Genomic DNA, 11804 nt, shown 5'->3' with positions numbered 1-11804 from the left:
ATCCTTAGTTTTTATACACATCACACTATAAATATTGTAGGCACATAACGTGATAATTTTGCTTTGGTGTATTTCGTTAGTAGGAAGCTTTATGCATCTACAACGATGCATAACAATTGTGTCAGTTCCAGTCTTACCCGACGTTACAACTTTGAATCTTTCTAGCATCTATATTACATTTGATTCCTATCCAGATTTGGACCAAAAATGTGAATGTCCATTTCCATAGTTGTCTGTAATGGCTTGTCAAAATGTTTCGTAGCAGCATCAATTATGTTAGCGAATTATTTTCACTTACGTTTCCTTGTTTGCACTATGAGCGGAACCAATGACTTCTTTATGGAATTTTTACAAATCTCAATTAATTTAACTGTACTATGAGGCACTCATGAAACTTGATGAGCATATTCGTCATACAGTCCATGCAAAGTTCCAACTATTTTTGAGGTAATGATGTTATTGACTAATGATATAGGTCTTTTGAAAAGCTGTTTTCAAGATGCGTTTCGCTCAGTTGGCAAGGAGTTTACAACCCAGCTGAGTAACTTACTACAGTGAAAATGGTATCTTTCGTAACATTGTTGATCTTACCTGTAAACTGGCATGCCTCATGTAACAAACTGTTATTTGAGAATAAATTCTTCTGATTATTAACGTGAATGTTCATTTCTTCCAAACTTACGGACCGACAATTTAGTCTTCCACGCGTCGTCTTGGTTACAGAATTCTATTCTAAATGTGTCTTCTCAACGTTTGAACCGCGTGAGAAAAGTATTTTCACTTTCTGGGTGATAGATTAATTTCGGGATGCTGCTAGCAACCGCATCACAAGATTTGCTTGAAGTAGCATGTGAACTCGAGCGGTGGAAGTTAAGCTGTTGAGTCAGCCTCCAACAACCGCATTTGTGTATCAAGTTGTGCTTGCTGTTGTTGTAGTATTCGGCTGAGCTGGTCATCTGATATGGACATCTTGAATTTGTTTTCCCTTTTCCTCGTCGCCGTAGTTATAATCCTCTCTTACTACAACTCAACTATTCCTATTGCTTAGTATTCTCGACAAGGTTTTTTGAGCAAGGGAAGAGTTGATTCCTCAGTTATCTGAAAGGGTCTAACAGCTAGTATGGCAGAAATGTGATTATAAGAGCTACCATTAAAAGTACCCGTAAGATAGGACTTTTTGAGATTATCTAATAAGGACTTAGAATAAGCCAAATCTGATTTAGCTAGTATATGTGAATATTCGTGAAAAATCTACGTCTTTTTGATTCGACATACAAAAAGAATCATCTTAGGAAAGTACGGCTATCGTAATTCAAATGCTCCTATAGGTTTTTCTGTATCTGGTTACTGATTTTTTTACATATATTACAAATTTTTAGGTAGCCAATCTTAATCGATTCATGTTCCGTTCACAAGAAAGAGGTACTCAAAGACACACGTTAATTACAGTAACTTCATTTGCGATCTTGAAACAGCACCACGATTAATGGTACACGGAACTGAAGAAATCGTGCCACCACTTTACTGTGTCGAAAGTCATATTGGACATAAGATACGAAGATTGTAGAGATTTAAGGTCGTTTATATTAGGCGACATTTCAAAGGGTTTTCTTCTTGGTTTATGTCTAACTGGTTGGTCAAGCTTTGGATCACTTAAGCCGGTTGTAGTCCAGTTCATATGTGGGCTGTCCAGTGGATATGAGAATACCGACGGCACAAAGAATATATCGGAATAGTAATCAATGCTTCTACTATGACTATTCGAAATTCGCTTCTGCCAAGGCTGAATTTTTAAACGAAAACAAGATCGACAGGGCTTTTTACATGTTGACAGTTACAGAAAAGAAGTTTTTCCGACTTTTAGATTTGTGGAATTATACCATGGCAGACTAAGCACTTCTGTTGCTGTTTTCGTTCCACCAAATCGCTACACTACACAACCGTTTTCCCAGATATCAGAGCCAAATGAATGTTAGTTGTCATTATTTGTCTTAGTGTTGTTTTGATGGGTGTATTCCATACTGAAAACTGAGGGATGAGGCAGAATGCTTGTTGAAGTTCTGAGTCTAAAAACCCTAAAATCTAAATTGTTCAAGTACTGTTTAGATATCGTTTAGTAAGCTGATGATAAACTAATAGATTTCTTCTGTTTCAACCTTTACTGTAATTGACATTAATTATATAAAACGGTGAGACTATAATTTATGGGCGACCTTTGAGCTAAGCTGGACTGACCTTGAGAGTGTTCACCTAATATCTATGACCAAATGAGGGTTTTAAACCTATGTGAGGAACCAGAGTTGTTTTACAGTTAATGACTAACGTTAGAAATGAGATTTAGGGTTTTCATCACGAACTGGCACCAACTACAATGCCAAAACTATTTAACCAGATTGGGTGAGTGAGCAAATATCCTGTACAATGCTTGAGAGAAAGCCAATGGGTAAAATTCCGTGAGATATTGATACGTTGGGCTCGTTCATTATCGTTATTTACTCAACTACAAAAAATCATATGTTAATAATTACTCGCTATTAAAATATCTTCTTTAAAATTCGTTCTACTTTGAACTTTTGCTACTTATCTATGCATTCCCATCTGGTGTAAACAAATGATCTCCTTTGTAGGGTCACGCGATCCCCTTCAGTTTACTGGATATTGAAATATAGTTCCTATAAACATTCACGGTGAGAGTAGCGGCTGACTATACCACTAATTCAGGTATCGCTGAGCCAAAATGTCTTGCCATGGTAAGGATTCTGTGGAGTAGGATAAGCAAAACACTATGACAACTTAAATCCGGTTTTAACCACAGAATGGTCAATAAACGCTGCAGTCTGCTTTAATTTCCATTTGTTGACCACTTTTGACTGCTCAGCTGCAACTTAGCTGTTCAGTCATTAAAATATAACCTTTTTCACTGGTTTGAATACCTTCTACCTAAATTGAGTTGGTTGCTTAATACTTAGTTGTTACAGGCTATAGCATTTTACTCTCACATGTAATATTACTATTATTGTTCCTGACCGATAATTTTAAAGAATTTAATGGTCTCATACTTTTCAATAGAAAGCGGGGAACAAGAATTTCAGGAAAGTGTTTCTTTTCAGCCGATTTATTTCGATTGTTACTGATACTTCCATTTCGATATTCAACTTTTTAATCTCATTTCGTCGTGCTGATATGTAGCAATTTTGGACGACGCACTTTCGACCCAGTTACACGTCTTTTCCTGAGATTACCAACATATTGCATCATAACCAGCTAGCTTACAGCTGTTAAACCTCACAGAGAGGCATAGGCCGCTCACCAGCTTTCTCCATCGAACTCTGTCCTGAGTAATCCCTCCCAGTTGTTTCCAGTTGCTATTCATCTTCATGTCTGCTTCTAATTTCCAACGCAACATGTTCCTTGGATTTCTTCTTTTCCTTTTGCCTTCAGGATTCCAAGTTAGAGCTTGTATCGTGTATGTCCTATCCACCTCCATCGCGTTTGCCTATTTTACCCTTCAGCTGTAAGCTGATTTGTTCTCTTCTACAGTAGGCTGTTGCTGATGTTATCCAGCCATTGGATCTGAACTATCTTGTGTAGACGATTATTTATAGATACTTGTACTTTCTTGCTGATGGTTGTGGTAGTTCTCTAAGTTTCAGCTCCGTTCAGTAGAACTGTCTTGAAGTTCGTACTGAAACTTCTGACTTTGATATTGGTTGACAGTTGTTTTGAGTTGTATATGCTCTTCAACTGTAGAAATGACGCTCTTATGCGTGTCCATAGATGATACTGTTCAGGTACGTGGAGGTTTCCATCCGTACCAAAGCTTTTCTATCAAGTGTGACTGAGTTGGTGTTTTCCGAGTTTTGTTTTAGGATCTTGGTTTTTCCTTGGTGTATGTTGAGGTCTACTGCTGCATGGGTTGCTGATAAACTGGCTGTCTTCGGCTGCATTTGTTTGTTATATATGGGACAGAAGAGCTAGGTGATCTGTGAAGTTCAAATAGTGTAGTTGCATCCAAACTATTCATTGTACGCCGTGCTTTCCCTGATATGTGGAGGTCTTCATAATCCAATTGACCACCTGGAGAAAGAGAAGGGGAGATAATTAGCACCAATGTGTGACACCGTTCGTCACTTGAAATGAATCTATGAGCTGTCCTTCATTCACGACTTTTCAGTGTAGTCCGTCGTATGAATTCCGTATGATGTTGATGATCTCTTCAGGTACATCATAGTGTGGAGAAAGGATCCATAAGGTCTCCTATGCACTCTGTCAAATGCCTTCTGATGGTCAAGGAGGTTAACGTCTATTGACGAATTCTATTCAACTGATTGCTCCTCAATGATCGATAGTGTCACGATGTGACCTGTGCATGACCAATCCTTACAGAATCCGACCTGTTGATCTCGAAGTTGAGCGTCTACTTCGTCTTTCATCTAGTTCAACATCACTCCACTGAAAACTTTTCCTGGTACTGAATAGTACTGTGATTTCGGTGTAGTTCTCACATTTGCTGAGACTTTTTGGTATCTTAATGAGATATCCTTCTTCTCAGTCTGTCGATGGCACGTGTTACTCATTTCACATCTTCCTGAATAGAACGAGAAGAACATTTGCAGTTAGTGCTACGTCTGACTTGAGTTCTTCATCTGGTATGTCGTCTGACCCTCCTGCTTCGGTTTGGGCACCCGGGTAGCATCACAGCCCACACACAAATCAAGTGACTTGTGTGGCGCATATGTATTTGGTGCTTCTTTGTGCCAATATTTATGTGTTCAAATAAATAAATAAATAAAACATACTGGTCCTCCTGCTTTCCCACTGTTGACTTGTCTGTTGGCCATTCTGATTTCTCCGATCGTTTGTAGAGTGATAGCTATGCGAAGGTCTCTGTGTGCTGCTTGGATGTCTTTTGGGGTCAGTGGAGCTGGTATACTCAATAACTCTTCTAAGTGCCCCACCTATCTGTTCCTCCGCTCTTCTTTGAGTAGATCTTGTCAGACTTGGGACGTGTTGCTGAGAGCTATCTCGAATTGATTGAGTTCGTCAGTATGTCGAAGGAAGACTGTATTAGACTCACGTAATGTTATTTGTCCAATGGTTCCTTAGCTTCACTGTGATCTTGGCAACCACCAGGTGGTGATCAAAATCTATGTCAGCTCCTCTCTTAGTTCTCACGTCTTCCATTGACCTTCTGAATTTTTATTGGTGCAAATATGATCGACCTGGTTCTCTTTAGTGTGATCCGGTGAGACCCAAGTAGCTTTGTGTATGCACTTGTGTAGGAATGTTGTGCCGCCTATAACCATCTTGTTGAGGGGACATAAATTTGCAAATCTGTCACCATTCTTGTTCCGTATTTCCACTCAATCGATGTCGTTCCACGATATCTCTATGGTCGGTGTTGTCGATTCCAACCCTGACGCTTAGGTCTCCTATCGTGATGAAAAGGCTCTTTGTTGGACTTCAGCCTCTGATAAATCTGACCTTTGTCGCCTTTGTTGTTATCATTGGTGGGTTCATACCACTGGATAGCGTTTATTGTGATTCCCTCCTTGTTTGTTTTGAAGGATGCTCTGATGATTGTGGGTCCATGAAATTACCATCCTATAAGTGCTTTTTGTGCTTGTCTGGACAGCATCAGAGCAACTGCCTGCTTGTGCGAAGCATTTTCTTCTACATGATCAGATTACAACATCATCTCTCCCAAATCTAATCTTTTCTGTCCTGCTTATGTTCAAAGCGTTTCAGTTATTCCGAGAACGACCAAGTTGTATCTCCTCATTTTTGTAGCTATTTGGATGGCTCATCCGGTCTCCTACATTTTCCGGACATTCCATGTACCTATGTTAATTGTTGCGCTGGTTGTTAGAAGGGGCATCGGCCTCGTGAGTTTTGAAGAATCTGGGCTTTCACCATGAGGCGTCATAATTGTTCTGAATGAAGATCACTGAACTAGGAGGTCAGGGTTTAAATGGTTTAAATTGTTTATTCTGGTTAGTGTTTTTTAACAAGGTTGTTTTCTACGAGATGGGGTTGCCGACCCAAGCCTCCTGCTCCACCCGGACTTGGGACCGGCAGTAACTCTAGAAGAGCTATAGGTAAAGTTATATTACGTCGTAGATCTATAATATAAATTATCATGGCCATATATATAAGATTTATGGATGACTTAGTGTCTTTATTTGGACCTAGTCTTACCTTAATATTATTTTGCTTTTACATTTGCCTAAACCGATGTCGGCAAAATAGTAAAAGACAACGCATACTAAGATTTACATGTTACACAAGTTTTTCGGTATATATATGTATATATATAATTCACTTCAGAAAAAATCCAAATGTAACTTACGGTATGAACACTTTACAAATAGGGATTCCACAATGAATAACAAACTACATATTTGTTGAAGGGAAAATGTTATCTAATGATGAAATTCACTTCTACTTTTATCTGATAATCAATGGTGTTTCTACCAAGAAGATTTTCTCGTGAATCATTCGACAACCTACTGTAAACCTACTTACAAGATGACAACACAACTCAGTCAGCAAGTTTAAGTTTACGTATGCAGTCTTGAGTCACCGTCCTTTAGTGTGACGGGTAGTGGTAACGGCTGTAAAAAACCGAAATAGGTAAAAAGGGCAATAGTTGAAAGCCTGCTGCACTAAACAATAAGGCATTGCTTATAACATACAGAACAACCATGTCTCAAAATGAAGTTAAATTAATCATAATAGCTTGGATTAAAAACTATAAATGATTTCGATCATGATAACTTGATGGAGGAATTTCATAAATGACTTAAAATCCATTCTACCGCTTGGGTCATTTGATAAATCAGAAATTACACGCAAAGCATACACCAATGTTAAGAAGAGCTCTAACCACCTATTAAATGATCATCTAATGTGGTGTGTGGTTCAGTTTGAAAAAACCATAGTCGATAGAAAATAAGACAAAAATTTCGACAATTTGTAGAGCAAGCAAACATAGATTTAACCAATTCCAGATCAAACTAGTTGCGCCCGAATAAAACTTTTATTATAAACTATTTGATTAAATGAGAAAAGAAAAGCATGGTTAGAAAGAAAAATAGACATATAACTAGAAAATTGCTTTACTATAAATAAGGACTCACTAATTAATAAAGTTTCACTGAGATTTCTTCACATCAAAACTTTTAACATTATTCTTTCGATAAAACTAAGTAGGATTTTATGTATATTCACACTAACCGGCAAAACCGAGATACTTTATCAAAATTAATAACTCAGTGGTGAAAATTCACGGTTTAGGGTACTTTTGTAAGTATTCATATACTTAATAAAGATTTCCACTTTCTATGTACACACATAGAAAGAATAACAAGACAAAATCATATCATACAAACTATACACCTCAGTATAAAAGAGTTGCATTATCCTAGGAACACTACGAAAAGTAAATCCTGCTAAAATAGGAAATTATAATCATACCAACATAATCCCATACTTGTTTGTTGTAGCTACAGCTACGTTCTCTAAAAAGTCATGATCAGTTAAACGGCATGTCAGTTTTGATCCAACAACTAGTGACTTGAAATTTTCGTTATTTTTTGTCCCTGTTTTAGGTATCTAAAAAAAGACGAAAGATTAAAAATATATTAACGCGTTGAACTTTGATTTAGCGACACATATGTGCTAAGTAGATATATTAAAGTACTGAAAAATGTCATGAACCAACGCGGGCTAGGAGTTGTATATGTGGCGAGAATTAGGAAAATTCAATTTTAATATCCAATAACGGGTTTTACTTAAATTCGGTATCCATAGTACTGAATTTCAGTCTAAAAGTTTCCAATACACTTTAATCAAATGGTTCGAAGAAATTAATCCAAAGATAAAAATTGAGTAAATTCCTTAGTATGACATCGAACTACACTTCAATGGGGACTAGGTACAACGAAGTTTTAGATAACTTACATGTGAGGAGCCTGGAAACCTACAATCTATAATTACTTTTAGAAAATATGAAACTACCACTGGGACGTAGTCATGTAAAAATACGTAAACGAAATTCACATTAGCCAACAGAAGTAACCTGTTGAATTATTTTTCTATCACTTAATATATAATATACATTAGATGTACTAAAAATATGACTTTAAACTACGAGAGTGACACAAGATGTTGTTAACCTACTACAAATTTACATGATGATTTTGCATACACAGCATGAAAAATAGACTGGTCTATTCAGTTCTGTTACATTCATCCCTACTGACCTGGAAACAAGAACTTGGTAGAAGTTCGTCCGATCAAACTTGGCTTCCTTGCGAATAAATTGTATAAATAACAAAATATTTAGTCCAGTCTATAAAAAATATAGGTCGCTATATTTAATCATATTAAAAATTTGATAAGTTGGGAACGACAATACACCTTTCATTGTAATATTTTACAATAAAAATCCAAATAAGTTATTCGTTAGAGTAACATTCTGTCTTACTTTCCAATATAACTGTTTACAAATTTGAAGATTTATTAAAATACTTAAAAAGTATCAGGTTTATTCAGAAAAATATTATCAACCGGCATTGCTTAACATACTCTGATAACTGCTTTGAGTCCATTTGTTTTAGGTAATTTGACAAGAACAGCGCGTTTGTTTACACGCTCTACCAAGGAACCTGAGAAACGTGTACCAACAGGACATTTAGAGAGCATTTCCGAAATGTTGAGGACGGAGGGTATAGGATTGACTAGATGAGGAAGCAGAGAGCCCATCAATTGTTTTGTACTGGGATCTACTAATATGATACAAACAACAACCTAAGAATACATGAAGAAAGAGAAGAGAAAAATCTAGTACGAGAACCAGCCATCATGTTACTGAAAAAAGTGAACAATGAACACATAATTTATGGAAACTAAACATGGTTTTGAAAACGATTTTTGCAATATTTTCATTTTAATAAGTGTTCATAAGAGCCAAATTAGAAAATTAACGTATCATTGTACATTAGCAAATAAGACTTATGGAAAGTAATAAAAATATTAGTTGCCTTTATTTTTATAAGTTTAAATGGACTACGTAATATTCGTTGCTACATATCTATTTTCTATGTATACAACCGAAATAGACTTTTGTGAACTTTAAAATAATTGACTACCTTCTATACTCGTAAAACAAAAGCTTATGGTTTACCAGTTAAGATATTCGACTCATGGTAGGATGGATGTGAACACATCTAATTGGTAATGCGGTCTAAGAGCACGTATATTACAACATCGATTTTATTGAGATAAGTCACAGGGGAGGAATTTTTATGAGAATGTGAATAACAAGGAACTAAGTGTCAAAGAAATTAGAGCAACACAAACCAAACTGAAGAAAAATATACAGATTAATAAACAGTGGGATATGTTGCCAACACAGCTATTAACTCCTAATTAACCCACATCCTTCCTGAGATTTCGTCAGCAACCAGGTCATTATGATTTACGTGCTGTGCTCAAGTGAAATAATATATATGCTCAAACACTCCACTCCCTATTCTTAAACTGCCAGTACGAGTCAGTCTAATACCATTAGCTTATACTGTTGATCTGCGGAATGCATCCCAAACAGTTACAGATTCTAACTCAGTCAGTCAGCTTCAACGTACGACCAAGCACATATATGCATCGGTTTAAGTTTCCAAACCTCATTAGCACAAGATGAACACCGAATCCATAAAGTAGTTAATTCAATGGTGGTAATATATAAAAGAAGGACTGCATATAAAAATATAGTACAGGAAGAAAGAATTAGTTGGTAGAGAGAAAGATATAAAGCAGTTTCAATCTTAAAGTTCAAGGGAAGACAAAGTGTACACACCTACGCCATTGTGATAGATTCTGAGTCATGTCACCCAGAATCTCCAAACATTGGTTACGATAGTCACAAAACTGTGGTTGTTTTAACTTTGTAATTTGTGCTATATCACACCCAGTGTTAATTGGGACATATTTCGACAGATGAGTACATGTCTATAGCAAAGATGAAAAACAGCAATAGTGGATATCATAAGCGTACATAATTTCGAACAGTGAAACGGAAAATCTATAGTAAAACTAAATATCCCATTAACAATATTTGTTGCAACACAGTCAAGGAGAAAACACAAAATTTAACCATCAAAAAAGATTTAAACGGTAATGATATATAGCACACATTGAATGCAGCACAATGTTTAGTTCTGCAAATGACAAACGTAGATGCAAGGGGAAATTGACATGGTATCGATTAGTAAAGTCTAATTATTCACCTTTCACAACATCGAAGGAAGATTTAATAGCAGGACCGTCCTTATTTGTAAAACCAGGGGTTTATTAAAACCATTCATATGAAATTATTAATACATAACCATGACGACTTAAACGTCAACTTGTTATAAGCTGTTAATTTCAATAGAAATGGAATTCACTTTTACTTCATGATAGACTTATCAGTGATAAGAACTTAAAGTAGCATAATGAAAACTGGAAACTAGTTTTAAAAATTACCTTGGCTCCTATTTGATAATCTTCTTTGTTTCCGATGTAGTGCGTGCGTGAGATTGAAATAAAATGTTCTGAAAACTCTGCAACTAAGGTCGATGTGACCTTCTTGACAATTGAAGCATGGAGACAGGTACCAGGGAGCAAGCAGTCAAAGTTTACACGAGAATCAGGACTCAACTAAATACAATGAAACTCAATGAATGAATGCCAACCAGAGATAATGTCGAATCCAAACGAGTGGTTACTTTTAAAACTCGTTTATAGCTACTATCCTGCAGAGGATCTGACACATATGGAGTAAAGGGAATCAAACTGCCAATATCAGGGTTAACTGAAAATTTTAAAAAGTCAATAAAATACGAACCATCAACTTGGTCTTTGGGCAAGAAACAGTTCATTCTAGCAACACCAGCATCTACTATATAACCGTGATCCTCCACGCTAACGACAGACCCAACAAATACCATATGAGGTTTAACATGCTTGGATATTACAGCTTTATTCACCATTTTCGGATTTAATGAGACGAGATATCTTTTAGTGGAACCACTCCCACGACTATTGTCAGCTTCCTTAACAAAGCATCTCACAGTCTGACCAACTTTGAACATATCCGAAAGTTCAACAAGATCATCCTATAGATAAAAGTGGTCACTAATATTTCATTTACCTGTATGATACCAGTCTCCGCAGACTCCCTCAAAAGTTCAGTATACTTATCACTCACATCATATATGTTAACTCGGCCCAAAAATCCGTGGGGTAACTGCACCTCGAGGTATAGTTTCTGTACAGACTTTATTACTCCCAATGCCAACGTTTCATTCTGCATGCTGATACTCACATCCAAACCCACCGCGCTTATTTTCCACGACCTTGAAGAGCTAATAAGCGATTAATCTTCAGTCTTCAGTACTAAGAATAGGATGTCTATCGACCCTTACTAATCCTTGCAGTTTGTAACACTGAAGAGGTCCAATCTCATTTCAAATATATCAACAGAAAAAGATGATGTTACGTGTTCTGGAAGGGAATTTCAGTAATTCCCTACTCAGTGCGAGAAACGAAAATCCAAACGTAGATGATCTGATCTCAGTCTTTGAACTTTCTAAGAATGTCCTTTCAAATGATCAGTCCTAGGCGGAAGGAAAGGATAAGACATAATAATACCAAGGTTATCGTTCAATATATGATGAGCCAATATTAGATCACGGTAATTACCGTTATCCTAAAGATAACGGAAATAAGTTGACGCGTCTCAGTCTGTCTTCATAAGATAG

The 11804-nt window shown here is 36.6% G+C and overlaps 1 protein-coding gene across 1 annotated transcript; it reads right to left on the bottom strand.

Moving 5' to 3' along the window:
• Window positions 1-7470: 7470 nt before the first annotated feature.
• PDCD11 (Protein RRP5) lies at window positions 7471-11356 on the bottom strand (the record flags this gene model as incomplete). Its single annotated transcript, XM_051218992.1, has 6 exons — window positions 7471-7614; window positions 8590-8811; window positions 10528-10701; window positions 10737-10855; window positions 10889-11159; window positions 11195-11356. The coding sequence occupies 6 exons, from the start codon at window positions 11354-11356 to the stop codon at window positions 7471-7473; spliced, it is 1092 nt and encodes a 363-aa protein (XP_051069279.1).
• Between the last annotated feature and the right edge of the window lie 448 nt (window positions 11357-11804).

Source organism: Schistosoma haematobium, chromosome 3 (genome assembly GCF_000699445.3).
Source record: "Schistosoma haematobium chromosome 3, whole genome shotgun sequence".
NCBI lineage: Eukaryota > Metazoa > Platyhelminthes > Trematoda > Strigeidida > Schistosomatidae > Schistosoma > Schistosoma haematobium.
The sequence above is the reverse complement of the archived record's forward strand: the minus strand, read 5'-3'. Positions and strand labels throughout refer to the sequence as shown.